This window comes from Callionymus lyra, chromosome 17 (assembly GCF_982586985.1).
Source record: "Callionymus lyra chromosome 17, fCalLyr1.hap1.1, whole genome shotgun sequence".
NCBI lineage: Eukaryota > Metazoa > Chordata > Actinopteri > Syngnathiformes > Callionymidae > Callionymus > Callionymus lyra.
This window is the reverse complement of record NC_141834.1, coordinates 11534506-11556401: the sequence shown is the minus strand read 5'-3', so window position 1 is coordinate 11556401 and position 21896 is coordinate 11534506. Positions and strand designations below refer to the sequence as shown.

General features: G+C 36.2%; 1 protein-coding gene across 1 annotated transcript in view; it reads right to left on the bottom strand.

Moving 5' to 3' along the window:
• The window catches only part of gabbr1a (gamma-aminobutyric acid (GABA) B receptor, 1a), a 123948-nt gene that overhangs the window by 100760 nt on the left and 1292 nt on the right, over positions 1-21896 (bottom strand). Inside the window, exons 2-6 of the mRNA XM_087779176.1 lie at positions 12589-12675; positions 12162-12226; positions 8715-8853; positions 3679-3864; positions 2235-2252 (exon numbers count right to left, since the gene is read on the bottom strand). Coding sequence (XP_087635302.1) covers positions 2235-2252; positions 3679-3864; positions 8715-8853; positions 12162-12226; positions 12589-12667 — 487 coding nt within the window. The 5' untranslated portion in view covers positions 12668-12675. The remainder of the gene's footprint in view (positions 1-2234; positions 2253-3678; positions 3865-8714; positions 8854-12161; positions 12227-12588; positions 12676-21896) is intronic.

The following is a 21896-nucleotide window of genomic DNA, read 5'->3' as shown; positions in this document are numbered from 1 at the left end:
TTTTGTGAAGTGGTATGTAAAATTTCATAAAATAAATATACGTATAAATATTATTATACGAGCGAGCAAATTTTGGCAGCATCATTACCATTATATAAATAATAACAAAAGGTTGTTTAAATTGTATTATTATTTTATTAGGATATTTCTGCTTGGTTTATTATTTGTTACTGATCAAGTTCTCAAAATAAAAATGAAGATATGAAATTATTATATCGCTTCTTTATCTTTATCATTATTTTTATGTAATGAATACATTTCTCTTTCATCATCGGTTGATTCATATTAAATCTCTCATTCTAGATATTAAAAGTTCTATTGCAATCCTATTTTTATTTATTGGCCAAATCATTATACCCTAAATATTACCAAAGTTATCAAAAGAGATTTAAAACCCACATTATTTAGTCTTAAAATGTGTTTTATTGTCATTTGAATTATTGTTGTTGCTATTCAGACTTATTTTTGTTTAGTGATATTAGATTACATAGATATAATTTTACTTTGTATTATTGTTTGCATTTAATTAAAAGGTATCAAAGCCTTTTTTTTTTAATCTTGCACAAATAAATCCATTTTTCCTTTCTTTTCCCATGAAAGTAACTGGATGTATTCGCTGAGCAGAAGCTCTAGTTTCTCCTGCTTGATTTCCTGCTGTGACTCATACCAGGTTGACATTTAAGACAAGAGGAATTTACAGGTAATTAAACATCTGACTCGGTGTGTAAAGCGTTCATAAACGTCAGGCTAATGAGTAAAAGTCCCTCGGGTCAGTTTGTCCCACTTGAGGAAAAAGAGCGGCAGGAGATTTTCCAAAGAGCAACATCTCCCTCTATTGATCAGATGAAGTATTGCATGTCTATTACAGAAACTACACGACTTATATGACTTTAATGAATATATTTTCGAGTTCAGTTCAATTTCATCCAGCAAAAAAAACATGCTTTCCGTTTTTTTGAATCCACCAGAGTCAATAGTTGTCATTGAAGAGAGGAAGTAAACTTGAAACAGCGACACATGCGGTGAGTGGTCAATAGTTCACATGGGGCGCAAAGGTCATTTCTTTATTTGAAAGGTTAGACAGTTATTTGGTGTCATGTAGCTTCAAGGTGTCACACACTACAATAAAAGGGAACCCTGAAAACATACTGACAAATAATAGGTTGATTTTACATATCATTTTTATCATTTTCCATCTAGTTTGTCTCTTTTTGGTGATAGTATTTTGGTTTTTATACATAAAGTACATTTTATCTAAATAAATAATAATGATTATCATTAACATTGACGATGATTTATGTCTGAGGTGAAACAAATATTTAAACATAATGTCCAACAAGCTCGGTAGATGACATCAGTGAGGTGCTGCTAAAATGTCTCACCACTAGAGGCCAGCAGAGGACTTAACATGTTTTTTTCTCTTTTTCAATCGTTGACAACAGCGCCTCCGTAGGTTAATTAGTGCAATTGTATGTAAGTAAGTAAGTAAGTAATATTTATTTATATAGCGCTTTTCTAGACCAGGGTCACAAAGCGCTTAAACAATCAAAACAATACTCAAAAAAGTATATACTTTAAAGATCAAGATAATACTGAGAACAACACAGGAGTTCCAGAAAATCAAGTAAGTAATTTTTATTTATATAGCGCTTTTCTAGACCAGGGTCACAAAGCGCTTAAACAATCAAAACAATATTCAATAAAGTATATACTTTAAAGGTCAAGATAAAACTGATAACACAACAGGAGTTCCAGAAAATCAAGGAAAAGCCTGAACAAATAAAAATGTCTTAAGATGTTTCTTGAAAGAGTCAGTAGATCCATCAATTATTGTAACTTTCCCAAAGGCATTCAAATTTTCATTTAAAAAAATGAGAATGTAATACAGATAATTACTATTATACTAAAAATATACTCTATTATACTATAATTAAATCAAAATTTTAACAAAAACTGAAGGGAATAAAGTTATACAGGACTCTAAATATATATACATGTGAATTGATTCATAAATTGTGTGAGTCTGGTGAGTGCGTGTTCAGTAAAATAAAAAAATGAAAAGGGGAAACGGACCAGACGAGAGCCTTGTATCTGATTTCATACCAAATGCAGAAGTGGTTACACAACACAAAAAAAAAAAAAAAACAGTTTCATGACCGAGGAAGTATATGTTATGGTCTCCGATATAAATCATATTGACAGCATCATGATACAAAATATAAAAAGAGTCTTACCTGTGTAGTTTCTGTCATCTTTGGCAAGCAAAAAAAACAAATAGAATAAAGTTAAATCCTATTAATAACTAATTCATTTTTTAAATGTACTTTCTGTTTTTAACCACAAGATGGCGGTAACACATCAGACTACCCCTGAATGCGTCTCAGCTGTGATTATTACATAATTTAATAAATATTTTTTTATTTAAAAGAGACAGTAAATATTGTTTAAAGAAATTAAAGCAGTAGAACACGTCCCAAAAACTGCGACGGAACCGTCTAAGAATTCGAGACACGAATCCTTGAGCGACCAAATGAGCCGCACTGTTCACCGACACAATTGAAATGAGAAATGAGTCACATCTATCACATTATGAGCTGCAAACTTCCACACTATTCTTCCGTTTTAACATAACTATTTCCATAGCAACTTTTTTTTTTTTTTTTGGTTGCCACGGCAACCCCTCCTGATGACCAGTTGGCAAATCTCATTTCGCTCAATTTTCAGCTGTGGATTTTTGTCTCAAGTGGTTGTTTTTTTTTGTTGCTTCAAATAAATCAACTTGACAGCATCTATTAGAAGGTTATGACAACTGTTTCTGAAATGAACAAGAAGTTATTGAAATCATTTATTCTGGGGGTTTTTTTGGAGTAGATTTTGGTTTCTAATGTTTGAGCCAAAACATTTTTTTTATTGTTTTAAATACATTATCATAAATTTTAGACAAGCACTTTATCTTACATTATCCGAGGCTTAATCTGCTCCACTTTTACGAGACAGACAAAAGTGAATGAATAATGTACATTTGATAATAATAGTTCTAGGTAGAGTCGCTCAGGGATTCAATGACTGCTCCTCTATGTCTAAGAAACTGGTTCTCAGCAGGAAACAATGAGAATTTCGAAAAAGGATCTTGTAATTCTACTAGAACGGCAGCAACATTTTCTTCTTTTGACACAGTTTTAGATAAAAGAACACTGAAAGGGGAAAGTCTTTGGACCTATAAGATGTTTCTTAATGAAGTTTTAAATCATGAGAAATTAGCTTTTCTTCATTTCACAGTCAAAATACTGCATTAATATTTTTACTGCAATCCTCATAATGTATTAAATAAGAGTCTTAGGATGTAAGACATAATCGAAAAATATATAATACTGTTATATATAACAGTGTTTTTATGCAATTAAATTGTAAAAAAAATATATATGTTTTTTGTTGGTAAAAGATAATCAATGTTTTTAAATTTATTATTATAATTTATTTTTACTCAAATAATCATTTAACGGATCAAATCAACTTGATTGTTAATTTATTTTGGGGGAAATAATACCATACGCAAGTCCCAAAACAAAGTATTGTAATAGTCATTAATAATTGAAAATACATTTGTTGTATAAAATCAAAAGGTTGTACAGGTTCCAGTCAATATAAACTCGTGAATAATGACGAAGCGAAACTCACAGAGGCAGGTGGGCTTCGGTGCATCCCACTTCCCGAGTTTAGTGCAGTGGCTGATGTTCCGGCCCTCCAGGATGAAACCAGCGTGGCAGCTGTAATGAAGAACCGTCCCCTCCACTGGGGGTCCGGGGGGCCTCGCCGTCACCCGCCCGTTCTCGAGCGACGTCCACACCCGGGGGCAGAGCAGCACTGCAAACAATCGGCAACAAAACACGCTCAGATTTCCCAAAAATGCTGAGACTCGACAGTGAAAACAGGAGGATTAATCTGTTTATATTCTTCTTTTTTTTATTGCTGTTTATTCACAACCTTCCTGCAGCAAAAGGTCTGGACTGTAGTCTTTATTATCGAAGCTGTCCTTCCTGAGTGTCTCCACCTTATCTCTCTGACACGCTCAACTACCAGAAAGTCACTGAGGACATGAGTTTCCCAGGTTCTGAACCCACGCTGGTCACACTCCAGCTCCGGGATCACACTCTGGAACCAGACAAGGATCGGCTTCTGTCCGCTCTGGTCCCACGAGACTCCGCGCTAGCTCGGAATGCTAACTTTATGTTGTGGTGAAAATCTCTCAGCTACGCCAACAAATAAACCCTCAATTAACTTTATTTAAACCAGGGGTGACGAACTCAATGACACAAGTGGGTCGAACACAATTTATATTTTTGCTGATGACATCCAGCTCTACTGCTGAGCCCCAGAGGCTGAACAGCTATTCTCTGCTAGAAATCAAAAAAATGTCTCAGTTTAAACCCTTTGCAGCTAAATGTGGACAAAACTGAAACACTGGTTATTGCGTCTGATGATAAAGTTCCAGGGTTGAGTCAGTACTTGGGTGACTTAGGTCAGTCTGTCACTAACTGAGCCTGAGAAACCTGGGTGTTGTATTTGATAAAGACATGTCTCCTGTTCAACACTGCAATAAACTGACCAGAAACTTTTTCCTTCAACTGAGAAAAATCTTTAAATTTAGGAAAATATTGTCACAACATGATCTGGAGCTTGTAATCCATGCGTTTGTTTCTTCTCGTCTGGACTATTGTAACAGTTTGTTTTCATGTCTTAACAAGAAGGAGCTGTCTCGCCTGCAGTTAATACAAAACTCTGCAGCGAGAATTCTGACCCACTCTAGTAGAAGAACTCACATTTCTCCGATCCTTAAAACTCTTTACTGGCTTCCAGATTCTTTCAGGATCAATTTTAATATTCTGTTTTTTACTTTCAGATCTATTCATAGTCAGACTCCTCCTTACATCAGTGATCTGATCCAGCCTTACACCCCAGCTCGGGCTCTGAGGTCTGTGGATCAGAATCTACTGATGGTTCCTGAATACACTTCTAAAGCTCCTAAGCTTTGGAACAATCTTCCTCTCCCTCTGTGTTTGACTCTGTGATCTACTGACTCCTTCAAGAAACATCTTAAGACATTTTTATTTGTGCAGGATTTTCCCTGATTTTCTGGGACTCCTGTGATTGTCTTATGTGTCTTGATATTTTAAAGTATATATTTTAACTGTGTATTGTTTTGATTGTTAAAGCGCTTTGTGACCCTGGTCTAAAAAGGCGCTTTACAAATAACTATTACTTAATTACATATATTTACCAAACAGGAAGTATGAATCTGATTGCAATATTTGTATTCTTGGCAGCTCAATCCATCTTAACTTCTTGGCGTTTGTCCAACATAAAACTTTATTTTCCTTTCTTCCTTCAACATCATTTCCACTCTCATTGAAAGTGATTGTGTAATTGTTGACTTTGATTATCTCTGGGGCCACATTAAATGGCTTGGCGGGTCAGATTTGGGCCCCAGTTTGACTTAAACTGTATTCGATATGGAGAAGCAACTTTTAGCTATTACAGCCCTTACGTATCTACCTACTAACTGTTGACGTTCTATTTATTTAATTTTCAGTTGTAAAACGCTTTACAAAAATGTATTCTACTGATATTATTCAATCACAACTCCATCAATCAAGGGGCCAAAATCCTTAAGACGTCCTAATCACGGACATGCATCGTATTTACTAGGAAGTATGAGTCGGATCACGATATTATCTCGATATATCGAAATCCTCTCGCCACATTCATTTTCACATTCAGTTTAATCCTTTAAGAAGTATTTGTGTCATTTTTGAAATTAGTAATCCATTATTCCTTAATTTATCTTAAACTTTTCAAAGGTAACGATATCAACGTAAAGATAAATCTGCTTTGATTTCAGCCAAGCATCCAGGGCGGTCCATATGAAATGAATTTTCGGGCTGGATTTAACGCTAATACGTCAGGATTAGTCAAAATTAATTATGATTAATCAGATTAAAATGTATCTGAGATTTCAAGATACATTTGCCAAATTTAAAATGTTAATGAAATATGGGTTTTTCAAACAGTTTGAGTTTAACATTTTATGATAAAAGATTTACTTTTGCATAAAAGTTATTTAAATAGAAAATAATCCAGGCTAAAAAAAAACATGTTGCATGTTAAACAATAACCTATTCAGTCTTCAGCCTGTACAAATACGGGATTATTCTTATTGTCATTACATAAAAATGTTAATTTATTATTTTCTCTGATTCACAACAACCATTTAAAAGGAAGAACATTGTTCCTCAAGTGCATTACAGGATATTAAAACACACGTCTATTCCTACCTTCATGAGAATACAAGAGAATCTACTGAGCCAACACCGGAGTCTGAGGGGTATTAAAAGACTCGTCCTGTGAGATTACTTCTGCATATTGAGCAGCTCTGCCTGTAAAAACGTAGAAGGACGCCGACGTGCATTATTCAGAAAAGAGGCTTTTAGAGATTTAGGAACATATTTCTCCGTCTTACGAACAGTTATTTAGCAGGAAACACACGTGGATATAATCGTGAAATGTGTCATATTTTGTACCAGATCATCATAGTCCGTTCAATTAACGCGATTCAATCCACGATTTTGGACGTTTGATGATTTATTTATTTAACAATCTGGACCTTTCGGAACACCGTGTGAGCACACATTAAAACGGCAGTGGGCCCATCGCAGCGAAAGGCTCTTACATAAGCCGGAGAAAAACAAAACTCCTGCCTCGGAGGGTGTTCCCTGGAGAAGCACTAATGCTGCGGCTGTTGAACGAGAACTCGGAGAACCGGCAGAGAAATGATGATTGAAAATGGAGAGCGAGGCTTCGTCGGACCGGACGAGCGTGAAGGAGATTATAAAATCAACGCTGAGAGCTCTTAAGTAGGTTGTATATTAATGCTAACTCTTATTATTAACGTGTGTATTTATCATTTTAAGATGTCGATTGGGAATTTTTTTTAAGGGATTTTGTTTGATTTTGTTATTGGGAGAAGGAATTGAAGACTCAAATGGAATCAAAGGGTAGTTATTTTCATTTAAACATAAACATAAAAGCATCTCAGAACGACGGAATTATAAAAAAATAGGAAGAAGAAAACCAAGAAATTAATATTTATTATGAACTGAATCATAATTTTAACAACATGTCACCTTTAAAAATGTTTCCTATTGAACTCAAATAATTTAAAATGAATATTTTCAGTATTTAAATCCAAAGAAAGTATTGTTTGAAAGTATTCAAGGGAATTTAAAATCAAATTTGACAAAGAAAAAGTTGGTGAATGTAAGCAATCAAAGGCAAGAACAGCGGAAAACATAAGCATGATCAGACTTAAAACCAATTTCAACATAGACAGTAACAAGAACAAAACCATTTTAATATAAAGGAACTTTTTTTTTTATAAATAGTTTTCAACCAAACAAAATATTTTGTTACAGTAGAAATTTGTGTATGTCAATCTAAGATACATGTAAACGATGGATGGATGGATGGATGGATGGATGGATGGATGGATGGATGGATGGATGGATGGATGGATGGATGGATGGATGGATGGATGGATGGATGGATGGATGGATGGATGGATGGATGGATGGATGGATGATAGATGGATAGATGGATGATAGATGGACAGATGGATAGATAGATGGATAGATGGATAGATAGATGGATAGATAGATGGATAGATGGATAGATAGATGGATAGATGGATGGATAGATGGATGGATAGATGGATGGATGGATGGATGGATGGATGGATGGATGGATGGATGGATGGATGGATGGATGGATGGATGATAGATGGATAGATGGATAGATAGATGGATAGATGGATGGATAGATTAGTTTTCAACCAAACAAAATATTTTGTTACAGTAGAAATTTGTGTATGTCAATCTAAGATACATGTAAACGATGGATGGATGGATGGATGGATGGATGGATGGATGGATGGATGGATGGATGGATGGATGGATGGATGGATGGATGGATGGATGGATGGATGGATGGATGGATGGATGGATGGATGGATGGATGATAGATGGATAGATGGATGATAGATGGACAGATGGATAGATAGATGGATAGATGGATAGATAGATGGATAGATAGATGGATAGATGGATAGATAGATGGATAGATGGATGGATAGATGGATGGATAGATGGATGGATGGATGGATGGATGGATGGATGGATGGATGGATGGATGGATGGATGGATGATAGATGGATAGATGGATAGATAGATGGATAGATGGATGGATAGATGGATGGATAGATGGATGGATAGTTGGATGGATAGATGGATGGATAGATGGATGATAGATGGATGGATAGATGGATGGATAGATAGATGGATAGATGGATAGATGGATAGATAGATGGATAGATAGATGGATAGATGGATAGATGATAGATGGATGGATAGATGGATGGATACTATAGATGAATACGATAGATGGATACTATAGATAGTTAATTTTAAAAATACAACCCTAACCCTCCTTTAAATAACATCAATTAATAATTTTTATTTACTTCTTTTTATATTTGTATGCATAAGTAACTTATGTTTGTTTTTGTGACATCAATACAAATGATAATAACGATCATATTATTATCATTATTCTTATAACGAGGGAAGTGTTTATTTATTTATTTTTGAAAGAAGAAAACTTACGACAGCTGCTGTGCTGCATTATGTCCGTCCATGTTCCGTTGGGCAAACACTTCCTGACCTTCGGTCCGACGATCACCCTGTTCCCCCTGCAGATGTACTCGATCTCGTAATCCACGGGAAGGATCTGGACGCTGCGGATCTGGACACACGGGAGGACGAGTCATTAAAAGCGTGATTGATGCTCCCTTGAACCGGTTCCATATCAATCTCTCTGAGCCATCTTTCTTTTACTGTGCAGCCAAACGACGAGCCGGCATATGGCCGCGACGATGGAGGCGGAAGGATGTTTGATGTCTTCAGTCGACGGTCTGTCGGGCCCAGTAACTCTCAGGGAATCTGCAACTTTATACTCGAATATTTGCCTCAAGGTTAGCGGAGTGGAGAACATTGTTCCTTTTAAAGAGAGGCAGAAAAAAGTCTTACTATTGGGGGAACAAATGCTAATGTAGCATTACAAGAAAACGACCTTTAAAAATATTTACAATTATAAAAGTCAAGTTTTTTGTAGATGATTTAAAGATAAATAATGCGTTTATGTTACAGAAATCCATCTAAAGTGGATCATGATCCGTAATGTTGTTCATTGCTAATGGTCTGTTAGCATCCGCCGCAGCTAGCTTAAGATAATTCTTAGCTGCATGTTGCGCTAATCCCAAACATATTTGCTTCTGGTAGTATTTTTTATGTTCTCTACTACAGTAAAATTGATCCATATGCAGTAATATCATACAGACAAACACATTTCTAAGATGATAGTTTAGGTCACAGGAGTCCAAATCCAAAACTGTGGTTTTGATATCATCGACTTCAACTTTTAAAAGACCATAACGGCACCGTTTTTAAAAGTTAAAATTCTGAAAATACTACACGAACCCAAAAACAATGCAGACTAAATGTACCACATTTTCATTTTCAAATAAAAAAAATGTATGTTCCATTTTTAAGTAAATATTGTTTAAAATGTAATTAATGTAAATTTAATTTAATATATATGAATTTCATATTATTTTATAGGTTTAGGATAAATATTGCAATCTTTCCATAAGTAAGTAAGTAAGTAAGTAATTCTTATTTTTATAGCGCTTTTCTAGACCAGGGGCACCATTTTAGTATTTTTAAAAAGTACCAGTTTTTCATCTATATAGGATAGAACAGGGACGTGCACTTACATTTCATCAGGGGCCACATTATACTCTGTGACTGTTGTTAGGGGCCGTCAAGCCAAAATAAAGCAGCAAAGAGTCTAAATCTACCAGGTCTAAATAAGTTTTAAAATATCATTAAAATAAACAAAATAATACTATTGTAAAATAGACTTAAAAATAATCAAAATAATTTAGAACTTATATTTGAACTATATTATTGAAGTTATATTAAGAGTTAATACAATAATAAATACAAAATAAGAATATATCTAATATATCTTGTAAACACATACTATGGTGATCAGTTCTACTCTAACAACACAAGGGCAGCACTAATACAGTCAAAGTCTGTCCATGTCTAGGATAGAAACTAAACAATATTTCTTCCTAGTAAAGTTTCCTTTTTTTCCTACCATCCCTTGTTATTTCCTGTTCCACTGACATCATCTGATGCTACTCTATGACCTCATTCAGCCAGGTTGACTGATGACTGTGACCGCTGGTGTAAAAGATGATCCCTTCGACCGGAGACATGGGGGTGTCCCCGTCTTCTCATAAATCTCTAGTGACAAATGAATAATTCACTCCAAGTCTGGCTCCGTTATTAGTCTCTAATGTAAGACGCTTAAAATGAACACTTTTCTCTCCAAGCAAGTTTGTGACTCAGCAGAACTTTATCACATTGATATGCAGTATATATATTTCTTTATTCTTTCTTATTCTTCTTACCTTATTATCACATATAAATGACAATAATAAAACAATATTCTACAGTTATAATAAAACAATATTCTACAGTTCTTCAGATCTCACAACACTCTGCCGTGTATTTAAAAACTGTTTTGATCAGTATATACTCAAATATATGTGTTGAAAACTATACCAAGGAGGTGTCCAAATCATGGACCAGATCATCAGATCAGATCTCAGTCAGTCCAATGCCTCTGTAGAGTGAATGTAAATGTTTAATTACTAAATGTCATACATTGATATTTTAAAATGTATTATGTCAATTTACTTTCCTTTTAAAATGACTTCATGTAAATGTTTTTACCTTGTTTATCTGATGTTTACAATGCTTTCCATGTGTTTGAGGTATCCCTTGTGTTATCTCAGGGTCAAGGTGACCCAAAGGCCCGGAAACTAATGTGTTTGAGGTATCCCTTGTGTTATCTCAGGGTCAAGGTGACCCGAAGGCAGGAAAACGTATGTGTTTGAGGTATCCCTTGTGTTATCTCAGGGTCAAGGTGACCCGAAGGCCCGGAAACTAATGTGTTTGAGGTATCCCTTGTGTTATCTCAGGGTCAAGGTGACCCAAAGGCCCGGAAACTAATGTGTTTGAGGTATCCCTTGTGTTATCTCATGGACTAGATGACCTGAAGGCCCGGAAACTAATGTGTTTGAGGTATCCCTTGTGTTATCTCAGGGTCAAGGTGACCCAAAGGCCTGAAAACAAATGTGTTTGTGATATCCCGACCAACAACTGCATATGTATTTCTGGTAGCCAGGGAGATCGCTCACCTTGACCCAGAGACAAAACAAGGGATACATCAAACACATTTGTCTTTTGGGCCTTCGGGTTACCTTGACCCTGAGATAACAAAAGAGTAGAATATTGTACAAGTCCAGCTCAACTTTAATTTGTCATCAAATAAAGGGGAGCTACTCTTATGACCCAACATTGTTCTAAATACTATTACAATTCGGTCATTTTGTGGTAAATTTGTGTAAGATTTTAAGGTAATCTTTTGTTTCATTGCAAAAAAATGCTGAAAATATCCCAGAAGTAAGAACTTTTGTCATCTATAAGAGAAGTTTAAACACCCGCGAAGCACTGGGTGTTTCAGCTTGACCATAAAAACAATTCTATTAAATAAGTCTTACTATGAAAATGGATATTTTGATAAAATGTATAAAGGTGTGAGGACTTTAAAGAAATCATTATTAATGGTAGAAAATATAAAACGAAACAAATCTTAAGTACAGTCTTTAAATGTTTTTTAAAGGTTAAATAAATCACCATTTGAACGCAATTAAACCAGTTTCCAACAACATAAACACGTCTTCACAGGCAATTTGACTCCTGGAGACATGTAAAAATGCCAGCCGTGGCTTCCAAACATATAACATTATATATGCATCGACTCCCATGACAAACGCACGGTGACATTCAATCTCCTCGATTCCAGATGAATTTAGTCTAAAAAATAAAAAAAAATCCTTTGAGCCCGGGCGTCCGTCAGGCTCCTTCCATTGAAGATGAGAGAAATGTAGTCGCGGGCATTAACATCACTCACTATACCTGCTCTTGTGTCAGGCCTCTGTAGCGGATCCCTCCGTCTCGAGGAGGCCGAATGATTGCACAGCCTGGAAAAAAAAAGAAAAAAGAGGTGGAGAAAAATGATGAGAGGAAGCTCATCCCGGCAGACTCCGGATAATATAACCGCAACCTGATATACTGTAAAGTACACGGGCACCTTGCACTCACACTTTTATTGGGGTCACTTAGAAATCTCTGCAGAGCTACTTCTGTCCATTAATGCATGCATCTCACACACACACACACACACACACACACACACACACACACACACACACACACACACACACACACACACACACACACACACACACACACACACACACACACACACACACACACACACACACACACACACACACACACACACACAGGTTAGATCACGATATCACAAACGCACACAAATTACCTCCAGTCGATGAATTATGTATGGGCACAACAAGAGGTGGTAGCGCGAGGAGAATAGTCAAAAACAATAGACGCGCCATCTCTGGATCTGAAAGGAGAACAAAAAAAAGGGAGAGGTTTATAAAAGGAAAGAACACATTCAGAGTCGAGGGTTACACTTTTAAGATGGATGTATCAACTTTCTGGCCGGACAAAAAAAAAAGGAAAAAAAGCTTTTCAACCTGCCTGGCAGAATAAACCCACTCTTCACAGCAGCTGTTTGTATTTCCAGCACAGCTCCGGCTTAGATGATAGTCAGCTTTGCATCATTTTTCAAAATCCTCGGCCACGATACATTAGCCAAGGTTTGCCTGCTAATGCTGATATTTTTTTTTCGCAAAAGAATAGTCAGTTTAAACACGTTTCACACTGAAGGAGGAGGGGGGGGGGGGGGGGGGGTAGATGGAGGCGCTGCCACCATGGCGTTATAAACCCACATCACAGCTTAGACCTGGCATATCGACGCTAGATAAACAATGGCTGGATTAACAGTGGTATAAAAAAAAAAGAAGTATTAACGCCAACACTGAATTAATCTCAGTCCTTGTTTGAGAAGTTGACCAGGAGGGGAAGGAAAGAAGGCGTCGTCAATACATCCTAAAGGTCTGTTCCCGACCTCGAACAACTCTTTTGTATGTGGTCCACCATAGCTTTTACATACGGAATAAGATCAATTTTTTGATCTGATTTGCACTGACTTTAAGTTATATATATTAGGGGTGTTAGAAAATATCATTACACTTAAATATCACAAAAAAAAGGTTCATGATTCTGTTGCAGTTTATTCAAAAAAGAAAAATTCAAAATTAAATAAATATTTATAGTATACTGTATACACAACATGTTTTTTTGGCTTTGCAATAATATTCTATATTCAATATTATTATTTTGTAGTTTATAGTTCAACAAAGTGTGTAATAATTTGATGAAAATAATAACATTCCAGGGGGGCTAGATGGCAGCGTCCTCCGCAGCCAACCCTGCCTAGATCAGATGACTGAGGACGAGAGGATACAGTCGACTCCGGCAGCTTTTGAAGCTGATGTTTGGACATATTTTTGTTTCAAAACAAATAAAAAGCCAAAAAAAGTTACGTCATCGTCAAGAGTCATGTGTACTACAAATATATCCATAATAACTCCGTATTGTGATACGTATCGTGTCAGATTCTTTTAAATACACACCCTTAGTATATATTATTGTAAGCAAGAATAACAAATGACAATACTTTACTATAAATTGAGCCAGAAATAATTAAAAGTCGGACTTAAAACTCATATTTATCGTCTTTTCACCGAAGAGAAGAGCCAGTTATTGACAAGCCAACGAATATTCAACACATTTTGTTCGACCCATGACCCCGTTTGTGTTTAACACAATACATAGACCCCTGGTCTATCAGGACAGTTAGCATGCTTCCCGTTAGCTTCACCATAAAACGTCACGATCAAAGAAAGAGGCAAGTAAATGATTCAACATTTTAAAAGGATTTGGTAGCATTCAGGTTCCATTTGAGCACATCAGACTCATGGTCACGAGACATTCCCTCGCCAGGGGGGAAAGGGAAGTGACAAGACTATGTCCTCAAGATAAAGGGCTAAAACTGTCACCGTAAAACAGCCACTATGAGATAAACCTTTCTTCCCAAAGGTTCATGGAGGAAGTGAAGGCAAAGTTAATGATGGATGGAGGAAGGTCATCAGAAGATAGATCGACACCTGGTGGTTCGGCAAGGGCATGACGGACGGAAAGATAAAACGCATAGAAGTGGGGTTGTAAAAAAGTCTTGCTCACTGCTGCGACGGAGCCTTACCTCTGGCTCCTGCAGAGAACATACCTGAGAAAATTGGAGACGACAATAAATCATCGACAAGTCAAGCAACTCTCCAGACACTTGTTAAACCATGTTTCTAAGTTCCAGTAGGAGGTAGAATTCTATGTGATATAGGTACAAACTGACTCTGCAGCCACTAGATTTTCAATCAGAGGTGTAAAAAAAAAATAAAAAAAACGCCAGAGGTCTAAATTTGAGCATAAATTTAAGGCAAAACTATTATTATTTAATCTCTGCTACTGTTATGACATAATGTCATTGACCTGAAGTCACCCAACTGTCCTTGTTTACCTCATTCTGCTTGTTTTGTTGTTTGTTTTTGTTTTTGGGGGGGGGGGGGTGGTTTTCAAGATGTGCCCAAACCAAAATATCTTGAATTAGCATAACAAGCGTTATTTTTCAAATGCCAAAACTATGATTTGTCATGCCTTAGAAACATCTTAAAATATGTGTGCCAAGCGTTGCAGAAATTGGATCAGGCACAGATGTTGGAAGAAAAAAAACCTTTATTACAAAAGGTTTTTTTAGTCAAGTGGGCGCAAAGGTGCCGTATTTTAAGATCCAACCTAGAGTTCAGTTGCCTTATATATACATCATGAAAGAATATGCAATTTTACATATATATATAGTTTGAAAAAGGAAAATTTTGAAGAAAATACAATTGAATACTGCCAAATAATTGTCCTAAAAATACACAGACACAATATTTGGAATTTGAACTAGAAATGAATAATGAATAATAAGTCCTTTTTTTTTTTCATTTTCTCAAAATATTTCTACATGACCCGTCTTGCGGTTTTACTGACCTAGATATTCAATTTCAGCACAAAAACAAAGGTTTTTACTTCAAATTAATTTGGATCCGACAGCCCAGGTTTTAATCAGAGGGCGTCGAAAAATGTTTAGTCTAGCTTACTAGCCAAACTAAATCTTTATTAACCAAACTGTTGTGAACAGGAAGTACGAGTCAGAATCTTTTTGCATAATCTAGCCCCGGTAATACCAGCTCAGATAGGTCGATACTAGCCTGGATAGCTCGATGCTAACCTGGATAGCTCAATTTTGTTTTGTTTGTTTAAGCGCTTTGTGACCCTGGTCTGGAAAAGCGCTATATAAATACAAATTACTTACTTACTTATTTACTTAATATTAGCCCAGGAAACTGTTGATGCGACAATATATTGCAATGTTTTTGTTTTTTTTACAATACCATATCGATATTGGACAGCACTGCATATTGATAATGTTTGTTCATATTTGTGTTGCAGTTCAATTTGCGAACGCTAGATAGCAGCAGTCTTTACGTCTGCCGCAGCTACAGGAACAATTAAATCCTGCGTAGTCCCGGTGATGACTGAGGACAAGAGGATACAGTCGACTCCAGCAGCCTTTAAAGTTGGTGATTCGATATATTTTGGTTTCAAAACAAATGTTCAGGGGTGGGGTTTAAAGACAGGACTTGGACGCAAAATTAAAGCAATTAAATCAAGTTTATTACGTAGTATGTTTATTTTACTTGTTTCTTTTAAGCAACATGACTTAAAGTAATATGCTATGAACCACAAACACTAAAAAGACTGAGGCAAAAGAGAACCATAATAAAAACCAAATATAAATACATTTATGTCACTATGCAGGGGAAATAAAATAGTAATAAACGAAACTACTCTACTAAAAAACAACAATGATGGTCCAAAGAGGAGGAAGACAAAATCTATGAAAGTTAAGAAACAAAAGAGGCACTTCCTCCGGACGCAAACAAAAGAGGAATAACCTAAACTTCACTTTAAAGAAATGATTAACAAACAAAAAACACTCACTTAAGAGGAACAAGAAAAGAAGAAAAACAAACTCGGTAACTTAGGCGTAGTCGAGGCAGTGGTCTGTAAATTTTGCAACACCAGAGTCAAGTACTCGACTTCTTACAATATCACAACATATTACAACACACAACCCTACTCAACACTAGCCCCATAGCTCAATACCAGCCTTGATATTTCAATTGGAAGTATACAGCACTCTTGATCAAAAGTAAGGATCCTGGACCTTTCTTGTACCCGTACCGGTTAAATTTCAGGAATATAAACGACTGTACGTAAAAATACAATAGCATGACCGGCAAAAAAAACTACAAAATATTACTTGTGGACCGAAGGCGATTTGTAATAATTGCGGATAATGTCGGAGATTTAATCCCGTCCAAATGTCTGTGATTTGTAATGTAATAATTACGCCGAAAATGACCTACTGTATTTCGTCTAACACAGGCGTCGGGTGATAACACTCGTCTGGTTGCGAATCCGCATCCCGGTGTTTATTATTGTAATTGCGCCCTTTTCCATCTTGCCGCGTATGTGCTACCGTTCTCTTTCAGTAATTGCAGGCCTTTTTCTAGATGTGTATCTCTAGGCCATTGGTATAGAATAATGGAGGCTGCGGTGGAAATGTTGATAAGTGGTCTTGACAGCTTTACGGGGGCAAATTGCGAGGTACAATGGGCGCAGCCAACTTGTCATTGCCTGAAGTAGAAACGTATGTGACGACAAATCTGTCCGTAACGTCAGTAAAACAGACTATTTTACAGACTTAATAACGTACTGAAAATAACACATAGGTTTGGGTTAATTTAGAAATCACCAAAGGTCCACAGGTTACACTAATCCTGTGAGAATAGGGCTTTTGTAAAATAAAAAAAAATAAAAAAAATAACATTTCACCATAACGCTGAATCAGCAAGATCTCTGGACTGGTTATAAGTAAGTAAGTAAGTAAGTAATTTGTATTTATATAGCGCTTTTCCAGACCAGGGTCACAAAGCTCTTAAACAATCAAAACAATAGAATATATACTTTAAAAGGTCAAGGTAATACCGAGAACAACACAGGAGTATAACTAGATGTTTGTGTATTTATATCTGTGTATATTTGATCGTATGCTGACGATGGTGTTGTGTACGTGTCCTAGCTTTTAGGGACTGTATGCCAATGTTTGTGTTTAAGCTTTATTAATATGGAAGACTATGAAACCGAAGTTTTATTTCTTAGAGTTTGTGTTTTACTAATTTTCACTAGTCAAGAGTCAAAGGCTAACATTGTTTCCTTTTTTTCTGATTAAAACATAAATTCTGGCATTTATAATAAATAAAACATTGCGCAATAACAAAGCTGCAATTTTTTTTGTTGAAACCTTTATACGTCATAACGCAAACATTAACATGAATAAACTTTGATGTTGAGCCAACTAGGGCCCCATAAATTGACGAGGCGGGCCGGGATGCAGCCCCCAGGCCATGTGTATGACACAATGTGTTTCAGTCTACGAATAGAAAGAGGCACTTGTTTGTATTTTTTTTTGCTTGAAATGACACCACGCTACACATCTCCGCAACACGAAGCAGCAGAAAGTCGTGTCTCAGGAGCTGCCAGGCCTCTTAGAGTTAGAGGGAAAACACACACACACATCTGACACCACTGTACGCACAACAAACACTATATATAGCCGCTCATTTGCAGTTTTGAATACTGATGTTGCTTTATGAGGCCACCCCGGACCCCGGCAGACATTTAATCTTCACTCTTTTTTTTCTCTCATCTTATGTACAGCCCTCGCAAATCATCATGTTATCCGGCGCAAAGTACTTTTTCATTGTCGCTGTGAACAAAAAAGTCTCAGCATCTTTTTAACGCTGCCACTTCTACTTACTCCTGCTGCACTTCAGCAACCACTCAACCCTGCCTGCACTCCGTTATTTTCTCCTTTGCTCAGCCAAAGGTGGCGGAAAAGGTAACCGGAGGAGAAGTGGTGACAATGATCGGCAGGAAATATATCATGTTCTACTGTACGTCTCCATCAATCGTTTCGTAATGAAATCCTTGCGAGAAAAGAGACGTTTGTACGTCTTGTTCCTTCTAGATAATGTTAATTGTTTTTTAATGACTTTTATTATTCTGCACTCAGTACAATTCCGTGGAAAAAGAAAAAAAAGACATGTATATTAGTGGAGCGTAACAGTGGCTGCCAAATATTGTGTATTTTTTACTGCCAGAGCTCTTGTGAGCGGATTCCAATCTGGGAAAGATCGACGCTGGAAAAGTGCTGAACAAGCGGCAGCGTGATGAGCAGCCAAAGGCTCGTTTGCTTTGTTAATATAATATTTGAATAATAATAAGTAGTCGGATCAAAGTAGCATTTGTGGTGTTAAAATAGGACAGAAAATATCTCCATGGATATAGTCTCAGAAATAGGATTAAAAGTCACCATTTTTGTTAAGAATGAAATGTATATATTATTATAAACTGTTTATTTCGTCCCTTTTCCTGCTTTATATCTTTACCAAAATACAAATATTGACCCATGAACCCCTTGATTTTCTTTATTATCGTCATTTAATCATGCTTTTTAAAATATAGTACTTAAAAATCACTTGATGCTAACCTTGAACAATCATAGGTGATCAGTTCCCAACTTGTTTCTAGTTACGTGATCCACATATTTGACCGTCTGTCAGCAAAAATACTGGTTAACAATTTGAGTAAAATACTTAATAAAAGGATAAGAAACAGATGCTTAAATATTGTTTAATTAGTTTTGTTTTTAATATTTTTTTTGTAGTTTAATTTAAGACATTTACTTGTACGGCTTCTTACTTCGATTCACGTCGGTTGGTCGCTCTAGTTTTTAAATCTCTGCGATACAATCGAGCTAACGTCAGGCTACAACACAAGTCTTGGATCATGAAAGATGTTTTGTATGTTTATTTATATATATATATATATATATATATATATATATATATATATATTCCAAAGTAAGGATTGGAATCCAGTAGGATCTGGAACCCCTACTAGTACACGTTGGAATTCCAATCTGAACTAGTAGGATTCCAGATCCTAGTACAGATTGGAATTCTACTACTGAACTGGGGTCTGAATATTGGAATTTCAATCTTTACTAGTAGGATTTCAGACCCTACTAGTAGAGATTGTAATTGCACTAGTACAGATGGGAATCCTACTACTGAACTCGGATCTGAATATTGAAATTCCAATCTGTCCTAAGGAGGATTCCAGATTCTACCAGTGAATTCCAATCTTTACTACGAGAGATTGGAATCCTACTACTGTATTGGGATCTGAATATTGGAATTCCAATCTGTCCTAGTACAAATGGGAATTCTACCAGGACAAGCTCCAATTCTAATAGGAGAAATTCAGATTACTTGTAATAGTACAGATTGGAATGTGACGTATTGTATATATGTCACAGTACAGATTGGAATCCAGTAGGATCTGGAATCCTAGTAGTACACATTGGAATTCCAATCTCTACTAGTAGGATTCCAGATCATACTAGTAGAGGTTGTAATTGTACTAGTACAGATTCCAATCTCTCCTAAGAGGGTTCCAGATTCTACAAGTAAAATCCAATTTCTACTAGTAGAGGTTGTTATAGTACTAGTACAGATTCCAATCTGTCCTAGTAGGATTCCAGATTCTACAAGTAAAATCCAATCTCTACTAGGAGAGATTGTAATCCTACTACTGAACTGGGATCTGAATATTGGAATTCCAATCTGTCCTAGTACAAATGGGAATTCTACCAGGACAATCTCCAATTCTAATAGTAGGAATTTGTATTAGATCAAAATGTTATTTTGATTTGGAATCGTAATCAAACCCAAACCCTAAACCACATCAATATTAAGATCCCAGTTGAGTAGCAGGATTCCAATCTGTACTAGTATGATTCCAGAGCCTCCTGGATACCAATCTGTACTGTGACATATATATAAAGTCAAGTGAGATTAGCTCCGTAGAAGAGGTACTCACTGTGTCAGCGCTTTCTAAGGTAGCCAAGGTCAGAGGTGTCAAACTCAATCGCACAGGGGGGCCAAAATCTTTCCCTTGTCTTATCTTAAACGCCAATACCAAAGGTCAACAACATAAAGATAAATCTACTTTGGTTTTGAGTCAACCATTCAGCCGACAAGATAAAAATACTTTTGACCCGAAACCACGCGTGGCTTAGGAGGTCCAAGAATCACCATCTTGAAGCCTTGATGGCTTTGTTGGTTTTTCGTATTTCCATGAGCGACAGACCGACCAATACTTGGCCTCGCTTCTGTCGAAAGAAACCTTCTCCATCTGGTCAAATCTGGCTGAACCACCGAGAGAGAGAGTCTTTGCTCTCCTGTTTGTTATCGACTACAAACCCGTGTCACGAACGATACCATCTCTCTCCCCATGGCTAGTTTAATAAACCAGTGAAATATATAGAACAAGAAGCCCATGTTGTAATGTAGGAATCAATTGATCTAAAAGAAAAGGGTTTAAAAAAGAATCAATACACTTAAATATTGCGATTTCTTTTCTTACAATACCATATTGATATACAACAGCACCATGTCAATGCATTATATAACAATCAACATGCAAACATTCACTTGATTTCACTTGTATTTCTTCTCTTGTGCAAGTACAAATACAGAGTAATCTGATGCTAAGCATTTTAACAGCATTGTGTGTTTAATATGAAGTTTTTTTAAACTAAATTATTTAAAATAAACCCAATATTATCATTTTTATTAGCTTTAAAAGCTGCTAAAGGCGACTGTATCCTCTCATCCTCAGTTTTTGCCGGGATTTCGTGGGAATTTATTTTTCGTTTCCAGGAGTATAATTACAACACAAAAAATATGAACACCGTGAATATTTATAAGTGAAGTGTAATATTGTAAAATATAAGCTTTAAAAGAAGTATGATTAAAAATTAAACATAAACAAAAGTATTTTTGAAAAGAAAAACGTTCTATACAGCACAATAATATCACAATACATCCAGGTTTGGATATTCTTTTCACACCCTTGGTTCCTACAGTATCGTAACGTATTGCAATATGTCGTATCATTGCCCCTGTCGACTGTATCCTCTCATCCTCAGTTTTTGCCTGGATTTCATGGGAATTTCTTTTTAGTTTCCAGGAGTATAATTGCAACACAAAAAAATGAACACCGTGAATATTTGCAAGTGAATTTGTAAAAATTGTAAAATATAAGCAAAAGTATTTTTGAAAAGAAAACGTTCTATACTGCACAATAATATGACAATACATCCCGGTTTGGATATTCTTTTCAGACCCCCAGTTCCTACAGTATCGCAACGTATTGCAATACGTCGTTGTCCCTGTATCGTGTTGCATAACAAGAGTCTTGCCGATACACACGCCTGCCATTATGACATGAAAATTAAATCAAACAATGTAAACGAAAACTTTTAGCCATCCCTGTGTCTCCGAAACACTCGAGTCAACAACCATATCTCGGACCAAAAAACGTGGAGCTTTGTGTGTGTGTGTGTGTGTGTGTGTGTGTGTGTGTGTGTGTGTGTGTGTGTGTGTGTGTGTGTGTGTGTGTGTGTGTGTGTGTGTGTGTGAAGGG